At 37.0% G+C, this 27188-nt stretch overlaps 1 protein-coding gene across 3 annotated transcripts in view; it reads left to right on the plus strand.

The window, feature by feature from the left end:
* pdgfc (platelet derived growth factor c) overlaps positions 1–27188 on the plus strand; it is a 48905-nt gene that overhangs the window by 14615 nt on the left and 7102 nt on the right. For 2 of the 3 annotated variants that reach the window (XM_042738323.1, XM_042738322.1), the window contains 2 exons: positions 13284–13479; positions 24065–24245. In XM_042738323.1, coding sequence (XP_042594257.1) covers positions 13284–13479; positions 24065–24245 — 377 coding nt within the window. Of the gene's footprint in view, positions 1–2254; positions 2415–13283; positions 13480–24064; positions 24246–27188 lie in introns of all 3 variants that reach the window. The other variant, XM_042738321.1, reaches the window with a different exon arrangement.

Genomic DNA, 27188 nt, shown 5'->3' on the forward strand with positions numbered 1-27188 from the left:
AGCTTTTTACAGGGATATTCAAGTAAGTATTTTAAGTCAGAGGACTTTGATAAGTTATTTAGGGCAATTTTTATTTTTTAATTTTTTTATTTATTTAGTTTATTTAATTTTGACTGAAAAAAAAACTATTTTGCTCAAAGCAGCTTTATAAAAAAAAATTACTGGTTTATACAATTGCTCTTCTATCAGTATATAAATCATCCATAAAAGCATGGCTTTATCTTAATACACAGAAGTGTGATTAAGAAAAAATACATACTTGTTTCCACAACCTACAAATGTTTTTTTTTTTTTTTTTTTTTTTTTTTTTTTTTTTTTCTAAACTAAGTGTTGGAAACCAAACTGATGAATTTGCATTTTTCCTTATGTCTTGTTTCTTGCTATCCTGATGTTTTTACAGTTTAATTGGGTGTTTTGAGAATCTATCAGTCACACACGACTGAGCATTTGTTTTGTTATCCGTCATCACTAACAGCAAGCGTCTGACACATCAAGGCACTCTCATGCTTAATGGTGTGTGTAGGCTGTTAAAATGCAATCAGAGACAAAGTGTTTCAATTATTTATTTATTTATTTAAACCATTTTATCTGTAATTCTGAAGCAGCAGATTCAGGAAAACATTATAGTAAAAAGCAAATCCAAGCTTTTATTATTCTGTCCTTAGCTATATAATCAGTCTTAAATCATTTTCCTGGTGTCCATTGTGCACATTAAGGAACGTTTTATGGTCTATACATTACAATTTACATAAGTTTGCTGTATAGCTGCAGTGCAGACATATTTCAAATGTAATGTTGCAGTTTGTATCTGTGCGGAGGAAAAATCAACTGCAGTTTCAAGAAAATCACCCCTCAAATGTGCTTTGTAGCCTCCATCCATCAAGACAAGTTCAGCTGGTTCATTGTAAACGTGTGGACCATCTTCCCATGGTATGCATGCATGCTTGAGCAGGCAGGAGTCAGTGAATGTGAACGCTATATGTGTCTACATGTGTGTTTTAGTGTATGTTTAGCCATTAGTAGGGTTGGATTGTGGAATGCTATTAGCAGGGTGACTGATCCTTCCTCATGAAATGGGGTGCTTATTTTGATGGCTGTATTTAGTAAAGAGATTAGGTATTTAAGAGCAATGATGCATTTGCACCACTGGGGATTTAACGGTTTAAATTTGTTTATCTGCCTAGGAATGCATATATTTTCTTTGGCTACATAAATGATATGTTAAACAAGTCAGTAGCTTATACACCAACAGCTGGGCATTGCATGTCTTAATGTGTGATGTTACTAAACAGTAAGTTAGGCATCAAAAGCGCAGATCTGAATCTTGGCTGTTTACCTGATAAATACTTATGTTTTGTCATATAGTAGCTCAGATTCCCACTGTAGTACTGTTTTTATGCTCATTTCTATTTTCTTAAAAACACGCAAACGCACACATTGCAAAATTTCTGTCATTCCCTTATGCCATCTGTTTATTTTTTTTCCAAATCCTGTCAAACATTTTACTTTGGTTGAAAGATTTTTCTCACTATAGATTGGAGCTTTTGTTTGTACAACTTAAACTTTATTTTATATCAATTACATATTATCAGAATGTCCTAGCTAGCCTAGCCATAATTTCTATTCTTATGGACGTTTTACAAGTGGATTTGCCTCAGAAACTCAGTAAAAAAAAAAATAATAAAAAAAATAATAATAATAATAAAAAAAAAGTAATTTGTTTCTTTAGCATAAGGGATGTGCACATTTAAAGGGATGACAATTCTTTGTCTAATGTCATTCCAAACCTGTATGTCTTTCTTCTGAAGGGACACAAAAGAATGTATTCTGAAGAATGGAGTTTTGGTTAACATTTACTTGCATTGTATGAACAAAAATCAGACAGTTCTCAAAATATCTTTGTTCCACAAGAGAAAATGTCACGAATTACATGAGGGTGAGTAAATGCTGACAGAATTTTTGTTTTTCCTGTGAACTGTTCTTTTAAGGAAGCCCTGTGTAATTATGGTCCACCAGGCAGAATCAGGCACATTTCTTAGAGGCTGTTCACACGAAACATTCTTGTTTTCAAAGACAGCTAGATGGAGTACAACAAGAAACGGATTATAGGGCCCTATACAGTAGCTCTTCCAGTATCAAAGTGAATTTAAAATGTGTTTTGAGATGAACTGTGTGAAAAGCTGCATTACTGCAGTAAAGCTTGTAAGAGCTCTCTCTCTCTCTCTCTTACACAAACACACACACACAAATGCAGCACCCAAAATCACAGATGGGATTACAAAGAGCCCTGCAGCCATTCCACAAGAGAACCAGCACAGCTGTAGTAGAAAAGAAGCCTTTAAGAGAAGATGTCTTGTGTCTGAGTCTTGTGTTGGGCCAGCTACAGATGTGCCTGTTCATGTGTTTCAGAGAAGGTGAGAAAAAGATTCAGTGCATAGGTGAGCATTTGCTCTTAGTACCGGCAGACATGGAATTCATCTATTGTAGCAGCTGGTGTGTCTTCTCTTGCCAGCGATTTCTGCTATTATATGAAAGTTTATCCTCTGAACATTTTTACTCTGGCAGGTCAGTATGAGATTAGAGGGGTTTCGAGATGTTAATGTGGCCACCCACCCTGATGAGAATGGATTCCCAACTTAGCGTGAGCTGGTTTGTGTGGGGAGAACTCAGAAGCTGACACATGGCCCTTAATTGGCTTGGTAGTTTATGGACTAGTACAACTACTGGGTACTAAAGCTATTTTCAGAATTGTATGTTTTTGTTCCAAAACGGGGACTAAATTGCACAATGTTGAAAACTACTTCGTCTGGTTCATGTTCACAAAGCAACATTTCAAAACAGACCAAAATTTGTTAACAAAAATCACATGTGAGAAAACTGTAAAATAGGCTGATATGTTCAAGATTATAATTAATTATAGCTTTTATTATTATAAATGATATTAATAATGCATTACATAAATTATTTGTGGCAAATTGTTATTGTGTATTTATTTATCTCTTTTAATTTTAACAAATTTATGAAATTTACTTAGCCAGTTTATATTCGTTATGGACTTCAAAACTAAAACTAAAAACTCCTAACATACACAAATACGTAACAAGCACCCTCACATTCACAGAATGGAACAGAGCTGTCTTTAAATGTACATATGTACCTAAATGATGCTAAAAGGACTTACATGAGCAACTATCATTTCTATACATAACTCCATATCATGTATGTAACCCACACATTTGACTATCATGTCCTAGTCACTCATTGTGTATGTCTTTTGAATAACTATTGAATAGTTTATACTAGGTTTATATTCATGTTTGGTATGTGTGAGTTTGAAAATTCTTGCTTTAAACGTTTCTATCAATCAATTCTTTGTATAATGTATTATATTCTTGTTATAGAAATCATGTTCAAATTATACTCTGCAAGAGCGGGAAAATTCAGACCATGTGACTAAGATAAGATAACATGTTGATTTATGTATTGGGAGGAGAAACATAGTAACACCCCAAGCTAAGACAATGTAATGAACAAGACACCATTTGGGATGTGTCCAACAGCCTAGTTTAAAACTCAGGACACCAACAAAATTAGCTTTTGCCTTAGGGCTTTTTGCCGTTTCTTTGGTTTTTAGCCATGGTTTTGCCATAATTTTTAGCATTCTTTGAGCGCTCTTCCTGCATGCTTCGGACTGCACACCCGCTGCTACTCAATCACATTGAGAAGAAAAACCATCTTTTCTTTTCCGTTGATAGTTTCGTGTTCTGAGTTAAGTTTTGCCACAACACTGTGTCTCAGAGTCCGACCTCAGCAAAGGCCCAACCATTGGCTTCCCAAGACGTCACTTCGAACAACCACTGGATTTCCAGCCAAACAACAAACTTTCTGAACAGCAAAGGCCCAACCATTGGCTTCCCAAGACGTCACTTCGAACAACCACTGGATTTCCAGCCAAACAACAAACTTGGGGAAACCAAAAACTAAATCAAGTACCTCCAGATTCTAGCTGAACTGGTGCATTTAACATTGAAATGACCTTCATTTGTGAGGCAGTCTGGTGTAAAATGATTAGCAAAATCATATAGGACTTTACAGATTTTTTTTTTCTGGGATATTTCTTTCAAAAATGAAACTTAACCACAGTTTCCTCAGCAGCTCAGATGGATGGAGTCTATGGAGACTCCTGTGTTCATCTGTGCATCCCAAAGCACAACACTCCTAATGCCCCTTTGGTGTAGTAGTAGCTTCAGCAAGAAAACAGTAATGGCGGACTGCTGCTTCTCACTTGGAGCTGTGTCTATGTTAATTGGGCAGAGACCATCACAAACGGGAAGGGGTTTCTTCTTACGATTACATGTATGTAGGGAGAATCTGGAACCACTCATTCTGAGAGACTGTTTATGATTTATTGGGATAAAGAAAAAAAAATGAGTGGGTGGATTTTAACAATTTTACCATTTTGTTTCCACACACTACTGCCACAACTGTGTATAAACACATTATAAAAGTGATTTTTGCATAATAGGTCCCCTTTAAGGTCTCTGTCGGATTGTTTTCAGGTGGATCAGATTATTTTAAGATTATTCAAATATAACCGTTCAAAAACGAGGTATTTCCATGGTAGTGTTTTGTATGCATCTGTTCTTCACAGGAAACTTTAGTATGTGATTGCCATAAAAAAAAAAAAAGATCTTCATATGTTATTAACATTTCCTCTCCCAGTTTCTAAAGTTCCAAAATGTTATTGGGCAGTAAAACAAAAATGTTCAAAAGCACCAATAACAGGAACATTTCCCTTTATAAGGAAGGCAGCGGTTAAACTGAGCCTACATTTTATGAGAAAACTCAATGGCTACCTGTCATAGATACCCTATTAGTCTGATTGCTGACTGTCTTCTGCTATGTAGCAGATGATGTCATGTCTAATTCGAGGCCCTTCTGGTCAGAGGTAAGTTACAGAGAACCAAAGCCATGTCTAACTATGTAAACAGAGTGCTGTGGTGAAAGTAAGCATGAGGCAGGCAGTACACCAGATGTCCATTAGAGAATAACACGCACACGTGTTTTGCTTAATTGAAGGCCTCACCAAATTGTTAAAGGATGTGGTCTGTATACAACATGAGCATGCCTTGTGTGTGTGGCCAGAACCGCAAACACAAGTATGCAAGCAGCTGACGTGTCGGAAGAGTTTAATTTAAGTTTGTTTCATACACACAAACAGACGCGCTTTGTTTGAGAAAAGCCACAAAGATATTTTAGCCTTGTTTGAGCCTAGTATTGTTGGTGTTTGTATTCTTCTATCTTCCTCTCATACAAAATCATTTAACCCAGGCAACGTTGTTTTTAGCAGGTAATGTAAAATCGCAATAGTCTCTCTCCCTTTCACTTGGCATGCGTAATGTAAAAATGTCCTGCCCCAGTTCACATTAATATGCAATGTAAACATTTCGGCTCCATGCCCCATAAAAAAAATGGTCTGTCTGTTTAATTGCTCTAATTGGGGCATTTTAGGGCTGGGGCTACCTGTAATGGAGAATCGGGGGAAAGAGTGGAGGGAATGTTTGGGAAACCTATTCGGAAGAAAATTATTTTCGCAGTTTCTTTTGATGCACACTTTTAAAAGGATAGGTCATCTAAAAAGTAAAATTGTTGTCATTTACTCACCTTCATGTCACTCTAAACCTGTGGTGTTCTATATTTTGAAAAAACTAAAAATGTTTTTTTTTTTTTTTTTTTTTTTTTTTTTTTTTTTTTACATTTTCATTTAACTTATTTTATTTATTTTATTTATTTATTTATTTTTATTCAAAGAAAGTTATTGGGATCTAATGTTGTTTAGACTTCAGAACATCTTTTGTGCTCCAAACCCGTGTTTTTCTGTATTTTGAAAAATCCATTTCTTTTCCATTTCATTTAATTTCATTCAATAAAAGTTACTGGGGTCTAATGTTGTTTGGACTCCATTGTCCATCAGAATGTCTTTTGTGTTCATTGCAGAAAGTCATAGAGGTTTGGAATGACGTAAGGGAGACTTTAACAAATTACAATGTTTTATATATATATATATATATATATATATATATATATATATATATATATATATATATATATATATATATATATATATATATATATATATATATTATTATTATTATTATTATTTATTATTATTATTATTATTATTATTATTATTATTATTATTAAAGCCCACCAGAAATGATAGCTTTTTACTTTGCCAATAAAAGCAAATCTACAAAGAACAGAGTTGAACAGTAGATCACCATAATGGTAGTGGGAATCTGCATGACTTACAGTGTGTCTCAGCTCCACATGCTTTTATTTTCCCAGTTGTTGCTGTTAATTTTAGACCTGGCATAAAGCGTGAGTAAAGTGGAGTTGAAGAAATAATGTACCGCCCTGATGATACTTGATCTGATAATCATTTTAACAGTGACGAGCTTAAGCTCACAGTCAGACGTTGAGCAGTATAAACCACATTAAATGAGACATTAGAAAATGCTTGTGGAGAGAGACAGAGGGAACAGTCATGTTAACTTCAGAATCAAATTTCCTGTCAGGCAAGTGCTTCCCAAACACATTTGTACATGCGCTTATATTCACCCACCCACCAAGTGGGTTAGTTCAGTGTCGACATTTGGCCATTTGATAGCATGTGTGGATGTTGCGGAGCTCTCTAAGAGGACGTGTTAATGGATGAGCCTCATTCTGTGAGCTGTGGAGAGGGAAGGTTTTGGTGGCCTGTTAGGATCTTAATCGGATCTTGGTGAAGTGCCTGCAGGATTCTGTTTCTCCATGACACAACAGCAACCTTATGCTCACACAGCTTTTGAAGCGATTTAGTTTAGCCAAGTTTCCCTTAAACTTGCTCTTTACCACAGTATATTTGTAAAATGAATTAGACAAATGTACAGGATTGGTCAGGATTGTGGGGGTGACTAGTCCAATTCACATTTTAAAGGAACTGTTTACTCAACCCAAAACTGAAGGATTACTTTAGTCTGTGGAACACAAGGAAGTTTAGCTGAAAGTTCACTGCTCTGTTCCTTACAATGAAAATAAATGATGACAGGTGCTGGCAGATTACAAAAAGCAGCATGAAAGTAGTTAATGTGGCATGTCTGCTATATTCCAAGTCTTATGAAGCCATATAATCGCTTCAGAAGACTAGGGAAAAAATTGCAGAAAGACTAGGGGAAAAAATGTGGTCTGTTAAACACACCTGAAATGTTGTGCATCAGCTGTATGGAATTCCTTGATTTATTTTATATATTTACATGTTTATATATATATATATATATATATATAATTTTTTTTTTTTTTTTTTTTTTTTTTTTTTATTATTATAATATATATACTATTCCTTTAAGATATATATTATTATCTTATTATTACTGTTATTTTTAATTAATTGATTTCTTATTATTTATTATTTTTTGATTTTTATATATATATATTTTTAGGCAAACTGTTCCTTTAAGAGTCTGACATTACTGTAAAAAAACATCTAACATCTTTGAGTTTAGAAAAATATATCATTATTATATATATTGAGTATTTATTATTATTTTTTGATAAATACGTGTATGGTTGTGCCTGTGAATGTCAAAGACATTTGAGTGTGATTCGTGTCCCGTGTCGAAAAGAATGTATGTGTGTGATGGCAAGTGCCATGGAGTTCAGTCATGATGGCAGTCAATTGCATGTTGATGTTGGCCTTGACTGAAACCTTGACATTTTGCTGCCGATTGCAGGAGGGCACACAGATGATGCTGAAATTAGAGAATGAATGGTTCGATGCAAGTACCTTGACATTATACAATGTCTGGTTAGTATGCTTCTGCCTAATCATTATAAGATTGTGAATGTAAATTGTGAATGTTGTAAAAATATATTGGAAAAAAGGTTTGCCACTTAAGTAATGCTAAATAGCCAACAGTAACTGAGCAATTCAGTGAGTCAAAGCATCAGACTCCTGTGGTGAGTCTCCATACAGAGCATCTGCACGGCAGATTGAACCATTCCAAATAAGTCAATGCTTTTGAAGCCAAATTATTTTTTAATGGTATGATAAATTCCCATGCTGCGTTCCCCTCACTTGTCTCTCCCCCCTCCTTTTCTATTCTTCTCCCTCCTTCTCTTTGCTGCCCAACTGTAAACCTTAAAGCAATAAATAGGAAAAAGCCAGAGCTGGAATTTACAGCACCTGTAGTTACTGCCGCAAACCCTTTAATCATGAGCAGATGTAGGAGCAACTTAAAAGCAGGGGGTAAAATCAGCATGCACAGGGGAAAAAAGGTAAGCATGGGGTACAGTTTCACCAGCCGGCTGCAGTCAGCTCCTGACATATGGGGGATTAAAACACAGACAACACCTGAACAAGTCCCTTGGAATCAGAAACATTAGCACTTTATGTTGTTAAACGCTGTTAAGGGCACTAGCGTCGATCTCCAGCATGAACTCTGTAGAGTGAAATAAATACGGACATCAAGGCCTTCTGCCAGACAACTGGGAAATATGAATTGAGTGAAATGTAGTGCTATTATGCCAAATTTCCAACAGGAGATTTTCGAAAGAGTTTTTATGAGCTCAACTGATTGTAATACACATTTCTGTGAGCAGTAACACTGCAGTTTCTGAACCCGAAACATTTGGTTGTCTGGTGTCACTTTGTGGTAAAGTATAATATGTTCTTGTTTCTCTTGTTTTTGTTTGTATTTAGACACTTGCCCATGTCCAGACACACACGCTCACATATATGTCTGTGCTGTCTTTGTTTCTACTGCTTCCAGGTTAATATTTAAACTCCAGACTCAGTCGGAGGTCTAACATGTGAACAAGGCACAATGGTAGCACTGTGAGCCCTTATTTATTCATACTCAGCTTCCTACCTTAATCAACGTAGTGCTCTCCTCAGGAGAGAGAGAAGTGAGTTAAAAAAAGAGAGAAGTGGGTCAAGGAAAAGTCATGTTTGAGGTAATGCACCCAAGGGGCCAGCCTCTGATCATTATATGACATTATTTAACCCAGAGATGAGGTCATCTTAAAGTACAAACACGTAACTCTTTCAATCCTTACCAAGCCTAAAATTCAAAAATCAAATAAGGAAGTTTTAGTGTCAAGGATGAGGTTCAGTTTCTAATGACAAACCTTCATTTGGTCAGTGACCATCAACCATTATTGTATTTGTGCACTTCATCAGTTTTTGAAGCATTATAAAAATTTGTTTTCCTTTCTCTTACTTTTTTAAATTTTATTTAAGCTGTATACCTATAGGAATGCATGCAGCGGCATATAATGACCCTTTTCTGTTTTAAGAGTTTGTCTGTTAAACCGCATATAAAACTCACTGTTCCTTGTTTGAGGATCAGTCATAATATGCTGTCGTCTTTTTTATTGGAAAATCTTAATGAACAACAGGCGTTTATGACTCTTTGGACAGTAGTCTTCATCATCAGTACCATTAAAAGTGGTTTGTTGCTGTAGATATAGAATGTTAAATCCAAGGTTGTGCAAAATCTATTGGTTCTTTTTAATAATGTGTGAATACAAATTGAATTTGCCCTGCACCTCAGGAAGTTAAATTTGAAATGAATTGACAGAAAGATGCAGTGCAGTCACACATGGAGGGTAACAAGATAAACAATTAGATCATGTAGTCTGATAAATTGTACCTATATACACTATCAAAAAATAAAGCTTCTAAAAGGGTTTTCTCTACCAAAGAAGAACATTTTTGGGTTGCCAAAGAACCTTTCAGTGAAGAGTTCTTAAAAGAACTATTTTGCACTGTATAGAACCTTTTATGCAATAGAAAGGTTCTATATAAAGGGACAGTTCACCCAAAAATGAAAATTCTGTCATTAATTACTCACCCTCATGTCATTCCAAACCTGTAAGACCTTCAATCATCTTCGGAATCATAGATGCCAATAAAGTAACTTTATTTTGAAGAATGTCACCCACATGATGAATTTAGTTGAAATTAAATTGGTGGTATTCATTTAATTTAAAATAAAGCAGAGCACTGACTCATGCTCCACTTAATTTCCAGTAAGACACCAACTACATCTGCTCTTGTTACATTAGCATTTTAAGAACAGGAATGTACCTTATACCTCCTTCCAAGATCTTGTAACAGCTAACAATCATAGGCCTCAATAAGAGAAGGCCTGTCTTAATGCCAGAAACCTAAGATAATTATAAACATTAATACAGGGCTTGACAAGAAGCTGTCAGTCTGCTGGGCAAATGCTGTAACATGCTGAGGAAAAGGGCCCTTTCTTTCTCATTTCAACGGACTTCAAAGACCTTGGCAGCTGCAGCCGACTCCTGATCTGTTTATATAACTGATTCCATAAAGGGTTTAGGCTTGTGCTGCAAACAGATCTGAGGTGTTCAACACTGTTCCACGGGCCTCGGGCTCTTTTGTTTGGATATGTTTCACACAAAATGCTCCTCAACTCTGAAGAGCATGAGTGATCTTGCTTTACCTCCCTAACATTGACAATGTGTCTATTCTACGTGGGCAATAGTTTGCAGGGCATGCCAGGTTTCTGCGTGCCGAGTGCAGTTTTTTTAAGGGTACTTTTCGGATGTGCACAAAGTTTGTCTGTTCAAAAGTGACTTGTGTATTGTCTTTCACATCTCCTCCCCGGAGTGCAATTAATCACAGCATGAGAAAAAGACATCAAAGCAGTTGCTGTCATGTTTACAGAGAGAAATTATATCAGTCGTCTTTTCTTTTTTCCACTCTAAATTTTTCCTCCTGCCTACAAGTCACACAGAGTCAAACATATTGAATTTTGATGTTCTAAACAGATTCTTTTTTATCTCTTTCTCTCTGGTCTTTCCTTCAGTTACGGATGTCAGAGTGATCAGATTTCTATCTCTTGTGGTTGCGGACACACCTCAGGGGTTAAAGCTGTTCCCCAGAACTTTCCGAAACCCCAGTGGTTCAGTCATTTCTCTTCCAGTGACTCCTGAAACATCATTCAGCATTAACTGCTGCTTGTGATGGGATCTGTCATCCAGACCGTGGAGGGAATAAATAAGTCATTCGCCAATCCTAATACAAAAAAAAAGGACATTCAAAAATGATTGTCATTGACCTAATTTTGTTTTAAGAATTTATTTATTTTGTGAAAATACAGAAGAAGACATTTGATGAGAATTTTTGTCCATACAGTGAAAGTGAAACCTGTTTTGGTCCCCCATTGTGCTTACAAGATAATTAGCATTTGCCGGAAAGGAAGCAATGACTAATTTTTGATAGCTTATCATCTGTTATGTACTGTATTGATGTATGCAAATACAACACAGGAAAATGCTGGGTGGTTTGTAACTTTTGAAGGTGAATAGTTCCAGTGTTGTGGAATTCAGATAAACCAGAAAGAGCATTACAGATCTTGTACCATCACTGTAATTGATCAAGATACTTATCGACACTCTGACTTTGCCGCACAACTTGAGGCAGCTGTGTGTGTGTATGTGTGTGTGTTCAGGGAGTGGAGCGTGAAAGAAAATCTGTGTGCATTTCCCTTGGGTGGGCTGTGAATGTGACAGGCCTGTAAAAACCAGCACTGGTTTTGCATTTCAACAGCTGTCTGTTTGCATCAAACATCTTTTCTGAACCTAGTACACAACAGGATAAGATAGATTTCAATCCTCTTGCAGAATTCAATAAAATTTTATTGGAAAGGCAACAAGCATCCCTTTCTAAGAATTGTGGTTTGGAACCGTACTTGCAGGCTGGTTCTTTATTAGTTCTCTTTGCTGTGATGTAAACGTTGTGAAATGTTGGCTAGGGTGCATCAGCACTTGTGAGCTTTTCTTACCCCACATAACCCTGGCTTAATGTCCTTTTAAACCCCAGGTGAAGGCTGGTTTTTACCAGGTTAGCAAGTGATTCACACTTCTATTGAGTTGACAATGGTTTATGAAACCTGAATGCTAAAATGATGCACTGTGAAACACTGTGATGTTAAACGAACAGGCAACCGATCATAATGCCTCAGTGGTTACCTTATTAAATATTCATGCACTTTGTATATTCACACAAAAACAGTTTCTGTGTCTGAAGAGACAGACTTAACCAGTGCTGATATGCATGGTAACATTTCTACTGATAGATAATGTTGTACTTTTCCAATCTATGTTTTTAATCTCATAAATATGCAAAGTATTAACTTCACAAATCTCAAATCCTGACTTTCAAAGATTAATTACTAACCCAGAATAACATTGTGAAACATGGATTAAGTGTTAAGAATAATGACCTTTGGTTTACCATTTCAAGTAAAAAGCCTGTTGAAAGTCAGCAATGTATTCTTTGAGCTCATTTTCCCTTCCTGGCAAAGTTGCAGGTAAAAGGTGCTTTTATTTGTGCTTTATTGAGGAAGCCATTATAGATTCTTCCTCTGGGGAGGAACAACTCTGTAAATCTTGTCATAACAGAGTAGCAAGTAAATCAGTGTGTAATCATTTCTGAACTTTTAAAGGACTAAACTCTTGGCATACCTTACCTCAGTCATGCTGCTAAACCCAGCTCAAAATGACTTCCTCGGCCTTGGATTTCTCTGAACATTTAAACTATCAGAGCTCTTAAAGATACAATTGACTGTAGCAGAACAATCTGTCCTAGTAGCCTTCACAAGTTTCCTCCACCCAAACAATGTCATAGGTTTAATTCTTATCTTACTGCTACAACTAGGAATGTCATTGCCAGCTGTAGTGTCACTATAAATAAAACTTTATAGCTGCTGATTGATCGTTATCTAGATCTATAATGGAAAACTATTATGGTGAAGCAACATCAAAGCACAATATTGCTTTGATACACAGGGGTTCATTAAGTGTATGCGTGTTAGCAAATGGTAGAACATCATTCTGCTGGTTTTATGGTATTGACAAGGCAAAAACATTTCCGGGGTTTCTTTTATCGCTTCCTTAATGTGATTATCAGGTTTGCAGTCAATCAATGTTCAAAAAAAAAAAAACAGTCTTGAGTTTGGTTCATCCTTTCTTTGTGTGATCAGTTATTCAGTATTCAGACAGTGCACTGCATAATCCATATTATTTGGGGTTTAATGTGATGCAGTAGAAGCTAAATCAGGTTTGATGTTAATTTGCATTAAGAAAAAAAAGAAAAGAGCTATTCACAAATGACTACAATGTGTTCTTTCTCCACTCTGATGAGTTATGCAGGTTCAAAAATATTTTAATAAACCTCTTTTTTTTTTTCTCTCCCTCTCTCTGTTCTGTAGGAGTGCATGATTCTCAACACGAAAAGATCCTCAGTGTCACTGGGGATGGAATTATTCAAAGTCCTGACTTCCCCAACACTTATCCCCGGAATACAGTTATAGTGTGGCGGCTGGTGGCAGTCACAGAAAGTTCCAGGATCCAGCTGACCTTTGATCCTCGCTTTGGCCTGGAGGACGCCGAGGACGGCATTTGCAAGTAAGAGACACTGACATTTTGGTCACTGGCAAGACCTCACATGCACATCAGATAAAGACAATATCTTAACATATGTAATGTAGAAGCTGGCAATTACATCATTATTATTAATATTATTGTTATTTTTATTATTATTAGTCACTTTGTATTGGTCTATTTACCAACATTTTTGGCAGTTACATTGCATCTTGCTGTTTAATTTTCGAAGGAGGGGGATTTTCACTTCATGGCATGTTTCTGTAACTATTTTATTTTTTATTTTTTTTCATGGCTGTGACCTTGTAGTACAAGTCAAAGCTGCCAGTTGATTTAAACTGGTGGGTTGCAATATAGAATCAAGGCTGGACCGAAACTGTATATTGAGGAGGAGATTTAGAAGATTTGAGAGCTTGAAAAATTCCTGCGTGTTTCCTTTCAGGCACTCAAATATTTGCTTAGTGTTATGCGACAAATCAGCACTACTAAACAAGCAGCATTAGGCATCCATTGCACTCTCTTGACAGGGTCAGATGTAAGATAAAGCACCCATATACAATGCAGCGGTGTATGTGGAGAAGGAGGGGGAATTACAGTGGAGATGTATGTGCTTGTTGTGACCGAGTCCATTTTTTAAGATTTAGAGTCGAAAGGAGGCCATTTGGGAGATTGGCTGTGCTGCAAGAAGGCTGATGAATAATGAAAAGCCCACCCCTAGAGTGATTATGTTCAGTTATATATTTATTTTTTCCATGACTGGTACGATGACATAAAGAGCAGCCCTTTCTACTTTGTGCATATTTAGTTCCTAGTCTCCTATGTAACTCCATAGCATCTGTTTGAGATTCTGGAGACGCATACGATCGCAGATGTACACTCACACACAGTTTAGGTCACACACAGCCCAGCCAGCCAATCCACATTAAAGACCCTTTCAATTACAGGCTAGCTTTCCTTCCTTCCTTCCTTCCAGGCCTCTGTCCATGCCTCTGGTTTGCTGTATAGTGCAATCGATTGCAGACGTGCACATCTGTGCATTTCTGCTTTCCAGAATCTAGATGATGACCTTCCCATAGCTGGTGGTTTCATGTGGACAAAAATGTCTGTAGACCTCTTCTAATTATTGATAAATAATAATGTTTTTCTAGCATATTCTGTCTTAATGCCATATTGACTTGTACACATTACCTGTGAAAGGTTCTTCATTGTCTGCAAGCGTTATGTGTGACACACAGGGTTACAGTAAATCAGTGTAGTTTTATTTCTTGTCAATAATCAATTACATAATGTGATTTCATACACGTTTGTTAGTAAGCCTCTGGAGCACCTCCTAGTGGCTTCATGTTAACTGCATATGAACACTTTTTTTGGTTAAAGAAATAATTCACCAAAAAATGAAAATTTGCTGAAAATGTACTCATCGTCTTAGATGGCCTGAGGGTATTTCTTTATTGCAACAGATTCTGAGCATTTGCATTACATCACTTGCTCACCAATGGATCCTCTAAAGTGAATGGGTGCCGTGAGACTGAGAGTTCAAACAGCTGAAAAAACGTATTGTATTGTATTGATGTAATGTAGCAAATGTAGTCAGATTGAATGCTATTCTGTTATGTCTATACTTTTGCCTTTTCGTTAACTATCTACTAGCATATAAAGTGATTTCAGCAGGAAAACACAGTAGTTTTTACACCGATATAATATTCTCAGGAATGTGTATGACGTAAACGGCATCCATTATTTTTTGATGTTGGCTTACAAGTATAAATATGCTTTATTCTCTGCCTATAAACATATCAGACAGATAAGTGAACATAATAGAACAGAACCCTTTGGCATAACAATGATGCTATAAATCTGTGCTTGCTTGTCCACTTTGTTTAAATCACAGGCTGTGGCCTTGAGGAGCAAGTGTAGGGTTGGGGTTTTTGCAGTAAGTGTATTTGAACTGGAAAGAGTTTGTGTGTGTGTGGGTTTGTGTCGTATGTTTTATATACTTAGCAGCCATGCAGTGACGGGGATCTGTATGATTGCACCAGCAATAAATCATTATTTAAATTCATTATTATACAAGTGATACAAGCACTTACTCTGAACGTTTATATATACAGCCACATACAGATACTGTACACACCATGCAACTTTCCCTTCACAACTTCCATGCTGTCCTCCATTTTTAAATAATTAGAGCAACCACATATTGAAAAGCAGTAAAAGACTTAATAGACAGTCGATGAAGAAAAAAGCCCATTCCGTTTGGATCGAATCAAAGCAACTGGGCTGGAATAAACTGTAATAAAGCTGCATGCTGAATCCTATCACACTGCCTCCAGCAAAGCCCAGCCCAGAGCCGACAGGCCACTACAGACAACTCTCATCTTCCTGTGTGTTTGTTCAGACCGATAAGAAAACTAGGCCAGATTTTATGTGCTTGTTAGAAAAATTTTACAATGTTTTGGTTCTGTTTTTGATGGAAGGCCAAAGGGTGTTGAAAGGGAACATAAGAAATAAGATTCAGTCGTCACAACTATTAGGAATTGTTATCAACATTACATCATTTAATGTATAGACGTATTTGTCATAGAGGTTTATTGTGATAGATAAGGACAATTTTTTTATTTTTTTTCGTGCTATTCATTCAAAATATATACAACTCATTCACTCATATCAAAACATTAAAGTGACGTGACATTCAGCCAAGTATGGTGACCCATACTCAGAATTCGTGCTCTGCATTTAACCCATCCGAAGTGCACACACACAGAGCAGTGAACACACACACACACTGTGAACACACACCCGGAGCAGTGGGCAGCCATTTTATGCTGCGGCGCCCGGGGAGCAGTTGTGGGTTCGATGCCTTGCTCAAGGGCACCTAAGTCATGGTATTGAAGGTGGAGAGAGAACTGTACATGCACTCCCCCCCCACCCACAATTCCTGCCGGCCCGAGACTCGAACTCACAACCCTTCTATTTTTACAACGACACTAAAACAAATATTCCAATACTTCCCTAACATCTTTTGCATTAATTTAATAACAGAGAGAATGATTAAGCTTATAAAGTGGTGTTGGTTTGCAATGCTATTAACTGAAATCTTGTAATGTGGCTTGTTTTTAAGGATTCTGTTTAAATGGATTTAAGACAATCCAGTGTTTGTTTTCTGATGCTGTGCCATATTTTCTAAACTATATCAGTGGTGCTTTCTTGCTTCTGTCCTACTTTAGCTTCTGTGGAGTGAATGTATGCATGTAAACCTGGTAATAGTGAAATCACATTACATTATTGATGAGCCATCTGCCTCAAGTGTCACTGGGATGAGACAAACCCCTTTGCTTTGTGGTCTTCTGAGGTAGAACAGAAACACAGACAGAGTGAAACATGTATTCATTAACTAATGTGTGATGCTGACTTAACATTTAATTTTGGCTAATTGCAGTTTATATGTTGTTTTCCTTTGTGAGCACAAAATATTTATATTGACCTTCATTGCAAAGCAGTTGGCACTTAATGGTTTTCTTCTACACCTGGTGCATCCGTCTACACAGATTCATAAGAAAGCTTTCAGCCCTCAGGACTTTTTTCCTGTGTATTGGCTTAGTGGAAATCAAACCTTGATGTGTCGAAAATCAGGGGCTCAATGTCCGCTTAACCAGCAAGTGTGTCTTTGTTTTTGTTTTTTGTTTTTTGTTTTTTAGTGCAGTGAGTGATTACCTGTTGTTTTAATTGAATGCGGTTTGAAACTTTAGTGTCTGGCTGGGCAGAGAGTAAACAATGACTCCAAAAAGCCAAGCGGCTGTGCTGGCACGTGAAAGTATTCCTGTCCAATCAAAAGTTTAGTACCAGGCTTTGGCTGCGGCCACTGAAACCTCCCTTTATTGAACACTGCAGGAGCATTGAGGCCATGCAGGCAGAAATAACACAACCTCAACACTGCTCTTTTTTTCTTTTCTTTATTAAAGAAAAAAAAATTGTTCAGGCTACTGTGTTCAGTCCAAGTTGCATCAAAGACTGTAATTTAGGGCCTGCAAAGAAGGCCATGAGAGACATAAGGGGTGAGTTAACTTAAAGGGGTCATATGATGCGATTTCACTTTTTCCTTTCTCTTTGGAGTGTTACAAGCTCTTGGTACATTAAGAAGATCTGTAAAGTTGCAAAGACTAAAGTCTCAAATTCAAAGAAATATTCTTTATAAAAGTTAAGACTCATCCATGTCCCCCTAAAACAGCTCATTCTAACATGCCCCCACATATCTACATCAGTATGTGGGAAGATTTGCATAACGCCGCCAAGATGTCCATGCAAAGAAAGAAGGCATACCTTTTATTCTTATAGTATTGTTGTTGCCTTCGCCACCTCGCATATAGACGCTGTGTGTTTCACTATGAAAGCAAAACTACTTTGTTTGTCCTTCCAAAAGAGGACGATATCTGCTTCATCATGCCTGGAGCTGATCCATGCTGGTCATTGAGAAAATACATCGACTTTGCACTGTGGATCGCCAGATCAGTTTTCACCGTAGTCGAAGCAGAGTCCAGCCCGGGGTCGTCACATGTGGTTGCCGCAAGCCCAACGGACACGCCTTCGTAGAATCCGCCAGCCGTTCTCAAGCCCTTCCATCTCTGCTCGCCCAAGCCGGCCTCCACTCACTCTAGACCGTGGCTCACTCTAGGCCTCCGGCCTCTGCTCACTCTAGACCGCAGTGTGTGATGCTGTTTCGTTGAGAAAGCGAAACTACTTTGTTTGACCTTCCAAAAGAGGACACGATTAGAAATCATGTTTTAATGTTTGTCTCGTCGCTCCAGCCAGACAGGGGAGTAGCATTTCTGTCACACGCTTGAGGTATTCCGCCAATCACAATGCACTTGGTAGCTGGCCAATCACAGTGCACCTCACTTTTCAGACCAATGAGCCTTGTAAAAATCAATGCCTTTCAGAAGGTGGGGGATAGGGGGAAGTCGTGGCCTAGTGGTTAGAGAGTTTGACTCCTAACCCTAAGGTTGTGGGTTCGAGTCTCGGGCCGGCAATACCACGACTGAGGTGCCCTTGAGCAAGATACCAAACCCCCAACTGTTCCCCGGGCGCCACAGCATAAATGGCTGCCCACTACTACAAGTGTGTGTGTGTGTGTGTGTGTGTGTGTGCGTGTGTGTGTGCACTTCGGATGGGTTAAATGCAGAACACGAATTCTGAGTATGGGTAACCATACTTGGCTGTGTCACTTCACTTTCACTTTTTCACTTTCATAGAGGAGAAACAATAATGTACGGTGTAACAATATAAAAACTCCATAACAACGGGAAGGAGGAGGCGGGAACCGGCGAACACTCAAATAAAACTTTAATGACGGTGACTGCCGCGCACAAACAAAAACCAAACACAAAAATAAAATAAAGCCCAGGCCTGGTCCTCTCTTGTCCTTCACTGTCGTCACTCCTCTTTTGTATCCTCCCAATCTCCTCCGTGGGACTCGAGACCGGTGAGTGGAGCAGGTGTCGCTCATTTCCCAATCACTCCACCGGCCTCGCTCCGTTCCCACGGCTCTCGGCCCCGCCCCACTCGTCACATACGGTATGTGGAAAATGTGTTTTTTGAACGCATTTCATTACACCAAATACACAAAATAATGTTCTTTTTACAACCATGCATTATTGCATAAATTCCTTTAGTAAATATTGCCATATAGTTTAATTACAAAATGTATACTTACACCTAGCTTTTCTGTTTTAAAATAATTTTAAATACAAGTCTAATAGAAAATTCAGCCATTGCACCAGTTCTCTCTGTCAACAGATCCTTCAGAAAAGATCAGAATTTATTTGCTACAGTACCCAATGCAGATTGATTTTACCACATGGGAAAACCACTCTGATTTTGAGCATCTTTGCATTATTGCATAAATTCCTTTAGTAAATATGGCGCTAAAACAATTTGTTTATAGACAAATTTAAATATTTAAATTATGCTATTATTTCAGAAGGGGCTGTTCATTTTCACCCATAATTTTGCTGTATGTGTATATAACCCCCCCAATTACCAAAACTAGCAAGTACCATCCACATCATGTACAATATACAAGTACAATCTGAATGGAGTGGTCATCAGCACAATATGACTGAAACACGTTATTTTATTTGTCCATGAGTGGTGCGTGAATCACCGTATACCCTGCGTGCGTTCACCAGCACGCTCGAGAAGTGTGATAAGATTTGAGCCATTCCTATTGCGAAGCTGATGGTCAAATATGTGATGTATTTGAATTATTTAGAGAAACAGCCACTTTAAAATGCTATGGAGAAAGTTGACTATATCTAAAAAAGGCAAATAAACTAAAAAGACTGAAAAGAGGAGAAAACAGTCTTGAACCAGCACTAACATCTTTACTAGAATTGATCACGTTTTACTTTACCACCTTTACTAGAATTTATCATGTTTTATTGTAGGCTTATTTGTGTACAATTTTCTCTTAACTTGTTGGAGAATTTACAATAAATAATCTGTTAAGGGAATAGATTTCCCCTACATATTTATATTACAACTGTGGCATGTTGTAGCCTTTGGTTCTTTATGTGCAAGTGGTTGTTTCTTCATAACAAATGCTATACTGATTGATTAAAAAAAGTAATTACTGGCCTGGTAATGATTAATAGGCTAGTCTTATTATAACAAATGCTATACAGTTAAGAACTACATGGCCTTCAGATATTCCAAAAGATGGCATAGATTAAATCATTAAGAGCCTGATGAACTGTTAAGGAGGGAGAGATAAGCAATATCAGTATAAGAAAATGTTAAGTTAGATTGACTTCCCATGGCATGTTGATTTAGAACATTGTCAAACTATAGCCAATAAGTGCCTAAATAATATAAAATGCATTCCATATATATCCTATGTAAACAAGTACTTATTAACTATGATGTTACTTTATTGCACCAACTTTGCATAGATGATAGCACAAAAGACCACTACACAAAAATTAATATATAAGCAAAAAAACAAGTAAATAAACCTTATGAGTGAGTTACTCTACTAAAGCAGCCCCCCGCCCCCCACTATGTCCTTTAAATTAATATAACCTTTTTTGCAGTAAACTTAATTTAATATAATTTGATTAAGTGTGATTTCCCTGAAGCATGTGTAGTACAAAACAATTCTTCAGTTGATGAGTGCCGATTTGGGATACCTGAGTAGTCCCAGAATCTAATATGTTTTTAGCCGTCATAATAAAAGCTAGATTTAGCTCTAATGTTCTCTGCGGACAGCAGTGCCATCAAGGTGATTGAGATAGTAATACATTTAGCCGTGCTTCGGCTCTTAGCTTATTCAGTTCATTAAATGCTTGTGAGAATGGATTTCTAGGTCACGGCTATTGTAGCTTATGAAAAGCCTAATGCGTTAGCATATTAGCTTAAGATCAAATACAGATAAATATAATTTATGAGCTTACATGTCTGTAGCCCTCCTTTAATCTTATTCACTCTTCACTTTCTCCCAGGAGTTTTAGCTCTGTTTTTCTCTCAGTATCCTTCTCCTTTCATTTTTCCTTTCTCTACTTTTCCCATCTTTCCTCACTGCCTATGTTTGAATGTCTGTATTTAATAGTGTGTAGCTTCATCGCCATAGTTCCCAGTGGAGCCCCTCAAAGCATTAGACCTACACTTGATGCCCTCTAGCCATTAGCCTTCCCTCACCAGGGCTCTAGACTGCGACCAAAATGGTCGCATTTGTGACAATTTTTTGATAATGTGTGAGTATACTCGCCGCGTCCGCACGAGCGCAAAAATGACACAAATACTGAGGAAATGATGGCAGACGGAGGATTTGTTTTTTTTAAGCTAGAGTAAAGTAAAAGACTTCTTAAACCAGAGAAGGTGAACATGTTAGTATTCTTGAAAAAAAAACAAAAAAACATGCAAGTCCTGTCACCGACAGCCAGTTTAGTTTTACTTTTTGTTTTCGTTTTGAAAAGCTTGCTATCGTTGCCGATTATCTCACGTTATGCTATGGAGGCTTTCTTTATTATTATTCTTTAAATTTATTTGATTCCTCAGTGTTGTTGGTGCCAATAGCCCCGTGGTAAGTGTGTCGACATGTAGCGCAACTGCGCTCACGGCGACCCGAGTTCGAATCCCATCTCAAGGTCCTTTGCCAATCCTGCTCCCCTCTCTCCTCCCAGTAATTTCCTGTCTTCTCTCTACTGTCCTATATGAATAAAAAGGCATAAATAAAAAAAAATTATTTGATTCCTCAGTGTTTGCTGAACAATCTGTAATTTATTACTCTGTATGCCATGCCTCATTTTATAAGGTTTTGTTAATTTGTTAGCTAGTTTGTCATTGTAGCCTGTTTTATTGTTGTTGTGCTTTTTAATCAAGAATAACAATGAATCCATCTTTTGTTTGTCTTAAGTTAAAGGCGTATAGAACTTAAGCATATATATTTATTTATTTATCATTATATAAGCAAAACAGCAATTATCTTTTCTTGTAAAACGTGACGATACTACAATCGCGAATTCGTGAAAACACGAAGCTCAGCTAATAACACAGCACAAGAGGAATTTCTGTTCACAAAATTCAATTCACAAATTTTAATGATGAAAATGATTTACCATATAACTATAAACTATGATACAAGTTCATCAGCATGCATTGATTAATACCATGTAGCAAGAAAAAAAAAAGTGAACAAATGAATAACTGAGAAAGTCGCAAAAGAGTGACCAGTGGGAAGAATGTGTCTAGAGCCCTGCTCACACCGAGTGATAGGGGACGGACAGTGATGAATTAATGATGTAGTTGTGACAAAACAGCATTACCCTTCCCTCAGATCATCTCAAGCTAGTCGTTTCCCCGCATCCAGGCATGTGACAGGAGCTGGTGGCCAACAGGAAGGACACGATACTGGATTTATGGCAATTGGGATGAGGCACACTTAGCATCAGGTGCACATTGTCACATGCTGCTGGCGAGACTGATGTCACGCCCCTCCTCTGGGCTTCTGTCATGATGAGCCTGTACTTCTGATAGGGGCTGCATCTGAAAGCTTAGGCAGATACATTTTTGCCTAGCTGCTCTATCAGTCAATGTCTTTGCATCCAGCATTTGTGCATTAATATACCATCCAAAATTGATTTCAGACCTCTAACGAAATACAGAAAGCTTTGGTGATAACTAAGTGAACATTTAAAGGGTTAGTTCACCCAAAAATGAAAATTAGTCCATGCATCGATTTGCTACAGGAGGCTTTTATTCACCCCCGGATCTGTGTGAGGCACGTTTTGATATGGATGGATGTGCTTTATTTGACTACTTTTGAATTTAAATTTAAATTTACTTTTGGACTGTTGAATAAAAACACCTGCCTACTCACATTTTAATGCTTGGAAGAACCAGAACAATTTCTAATATATATCCGATTGGATTCTTCTGAAAGAAGAACATTATATACACTAAGGATGCCTTGAGTGTGAGTAAAACATGAACTAATTTTAATTTTTGTGTGAACTAACGCTTTAATTACTGCAATACTATTTTCTCGCTAGAAATGACATCAAATGTGGAAAAAGTCCAATATATACATGTACTGTACGTACAAAATGTTAACCATCCTTTTAGACGACAATGTCATCTTTATTTTTAGCTCAACTTTCACAGAATTGAACTGATAGGATTGTGCGATATTTTAGGTGGCGAGGTAGCAGTCAAAAATGACCCTTAAACTTTAAGCCTACTCGTGCTAATTCGACAAAACGCAGAGATATTCTGAATATATCTATGTATTGTTTAAAGTTTGAGGTCAGGGATTTTTATGTTTTTGAAATAATTCCATTATAGTCAACAAGGCTGTATTTATTTTATCCGAAATACAGTAAAAACAGTCATATTTTAAAATGTATATATTTTTTCAGCAACCATTACTTCAGTCTTCAGTGTCGCATGATCCTTTAGAAATCATTCTAAAATGCTGATTTGGTGCTGTGGAAACCATTTTTATATTATTATCAATGTTGAAAACAGTTGAGCTGCTTTATATTTTTTTGTGGAAACTGTTATAAATTTTTCAGGATTCTTTGATTAATATAAAGTGGAAAAAATAGCTGCATTTATCTGAAAAAGTAATCTTTTAAATGTCACTGTTGATTATTTTAATGCATACTTTCTGCGTAAGTGTAAATTTCTTTGAAATCTCACTGACCCTGAACTTTTGAATAATAGTGTAGATGATTTTGCCTAATCCAATCCCATCTAGGCAGTGCTAAATGCAAATGTAAACAGCATTCAATGTGTTTTGACATCCAATCAGTTAAACCACATTCGTAAAAGCTTCTCTGGATTGTTTTACATCAACAACTAATGACATGTATCCAAATGACTGTTTATATAGGATCCTGATTAAAACAATTAGCTTTTTTGTTTTACTGTTCATAATTGTTTATCACAATATCTGAGATCCTTTCTCTTGAAACTCCCTCTTAAAAGGCCACAAGTGCCGATCTGTCTTGCCCGACTGCTTATGATGAGATCATTGAAGATGAATGTAAACAGGACCTGAATGCTAGTGATTAATGAGTCTCTTGTAATTAAATGTTGTGCTTTGCTGTTGTAGGTATGATTATGTGGAGGTGGAAGAGCCTGTCGGAGGTGTGGTCTTGGGGCGTTGGTGTGGCTCAGAGATGGTTCCAGGGCCCCAGGTGTCCAAGGGGAACCAGATCCTGATCCGCTTCGCCTCCGATGAATATTTTCCCTCGGACCCAGGATTCTGCATCCACTACTCTTTGCTTCAGCAGGTATGAAATGAATCATGAACCACGTTTTGCCTTATGTAATGCTTATTCAACATTTACTGAGACGGCTGGCTGTGTTTTTTCTGAAAACTTTTTGTTAATCCCTAATGGCCCTGTACTATATTATTTCTCCACCTGATGAAACTTAAATACACAGTGTGCAAAATAAAATGAATGTTTATGAGAAATACAGTGAGCTTTGCTGAATATCAAAATGTAAAAAGTGATACTATATGTACTAGGGACCAAAAAAGAAATCCTGAGAACTTAAACATACTCCTATTTTATTACAATGCATCTGTTGCTGTAATCACCATCCCTTCCTCTGAAATGACCTGGCAACCTTAAATGGCACTTACTAAGTTGGAAATTTCAAGCTATAATCATATTCCTACCTCAGAGACCTTCTCCTCAATGTCTCACTTCTTGTGGTGGTGAAAACCACAGCGGGGCGGGCTACGGTGTTTTCCACTTTGGCCATGGATCAGTTTCCTCCCTTTAATTTACACCCTGACAGGCGTCACACGGCACATTTGAAAAGGATTATTCCCCTGAAATGATTTAATAGACATGCTTGGCTTTGATGTGTGATGCCTGTCAAAGTTTTATGACTCCACTTTCCCTTGCATTTGTTTACTGAGGCTTCAGAGCGTGTCTGAACGCTTTGCTACCTTGCTTGAAAATTGCTCTCATTGTTTTCCAGTGAACAAAGGTGTGCTTTATCTCCAGGTAGATAATGGCTGTATCTATTCTGCTGAAACTTAATTATCTTAGTGTTGATTGTGGTGAGATAGGCCACCAAAATTAGACCGGACAAATGTGGCTGTGGATTGTTTTCAAAGAAAAGAAAAACATATGGGGTTTCTGTATGCCCTTTCCTTCTGTTCTCATCTTTTCTATTAAAAGTGCTGATGCCGATCTGTCAGTCTTTTTCTGCGTTTCCGTTGATTTGAGAGCTGAACAATGATAACTGGTAACTGTGCTACTACATTACTCGCCAACAAAAATATTGTCCATCACTGTCTTTTAGAGTCTAAGGGTGTTTTGAGAACATAATTTATTAATCAGTCACAAAGTAATACACTACTGTTTAAAGATTTTAGAGTCAGTAAGTTACAATATTACTGTTTTACTGTATTTTGATCAAATAAATGTAACCCCGATGAGCATAAGAAACTTCTTTCAATATCATACTGACCTCAAACATTTTAACGGTAGTGAAATTATTTGATTTAGAATTGGGACTGTTTAGTTTAGCATGATAAATTTTTGTTTTGCTTCCTCCTTGTAAGTTGTTGTCGTTTTGAAAACTTTTTGTGGTCTGGACATTATCCCAACTTCCTAGCCGCTGAGCAGTTCTCTGGTAAGGGCCAGTAAGGAGCCTTTTTTTCCAGCCTTTTTCTGTTTTGGAAATGCATGAAATCATTTTAGTTTATCTCTGGCTCCAAAACTGACAACAATAAAGGGACATCAATTTGCCTTTAAGGAGATCTCCTAAACAAATCAGTTGCATGAAAATTTTTCTTTTTAGGGATTTTTCCCTAGATGACATTCACTTTTGGCTTTCAGGTATAAAATTAAGTATGTTTATATGTAGAATAATGTGTAGATGAGTACATTCTCCACTCTTTATACAAGGTGGTGTGTTTTTCTTTGAGCGGTGCTCTATTATTGCAGAGGAGGTGGTGTGTTATGGCTGGTTTCTGGACAGCGAGCTTGCATCTGAGAAGATGTGGCTGAATCAAGCTCTATTTATAGTGTTTGTGGAGGAGGATGGTGAGCTGGAACCTACAATTCCAACATGGCCTCCTCCAGCCCTGACTCACAGTGCATAGTGTTTGTTTTATTGCTCACCAAAGCATTTGTATTCAGGAGGCTTGTGGATGGGAGTTACATCTCGATTGTTGTGCGCCTGTGTGTCAAATTGTTTGAATTGGTGTGTTATAAAATGTCACGGAGTGTGTGGCAGAAGGACTTCAACAAACTAAAAATAAATCATTTGCTCTTTTATGAAACATTGCTTGACTGTCCTGCAAATGTTGTTGTGTGCTGTTTTGACATTACGTGAGCATATGCATGATACATTGTTTAATGCCAGGTGAACACAAAAATACAATTTCATAGTATGTCAAACAAAAAATGCACATAGAATCTACAATTTAATGAAGAAATGCCTTTTCTAGCTTCTAAATGTTTAACAAAGCCTTAAGTTAGCTTATGTGTTAATCTCCTCTGCCGTTAAATTCAGCTTCTCTCTGGTGGCATGTCTTAATACCCAGTTTAATTTGCACATCCTGCACCACCTACTGTCAACTGAATTGTTTAAAGACAGCAGTGGTGTTAATGACACTAAACTGCAATTTAGCAGGAAGTGCCCTTGGATGCCCTGCAAAAAAAAAAAAGCTAAATTATGTCTCTGTCACACTTCTCTTTTTTTTTTTATTTTTTTATTTTTTTTTTTTTTGACACCGACAAATTTAAAAATTGTGACCTTCTTTGCTACTTTACCTGCATAGTTAAATAGTAGTGGTAGTAAATCTGAGTTATATTTCTTACTGTTTTTATCTAATTTTTTTGTGTTGCAGTTGTCACTGAAGAAAAAGCTTTATCACTGCTAGTATGGTGATTTTTCTTTTTTATAAGCATTTTCACAAAAAAGTGTGAATTCATTAAAGATGTTTCTTTTATCAAAATAATGTTGGGTGGATGGACATTTTTATTAGTTAATACTAGTAAATAAGCACATTTTTTTCAGATAATAGATTAATCATTTGTTTTGGCTTAAGACAAATATAGGTCATCCACAAGTCTGTAATATCATGCTTAGTATTTAATGTATTCCACAAAGTATAAAGTATATAGCTGCTTATATATTTTAGAAAAGGAGTCATATTTGGTCCTTGACATGTAAGAGATTCAGTGTAAGGGAATGTCAGTGTAAGGAAA

Source organism: Cyprinus carpio, chromosome B14, assembly GCF_018340385.1.
Source record: "Cyprinus carpio isolate SPL01 chromosome B14, ASM1834038v1, whole genome shotgun sequence".
Lineage (NCBI taxonomy): Eukaryota > Metazoa > Chordata > Actinopteri > Cypriniformes > Cyprinidae > Cyprinus > Cyprinus carpio.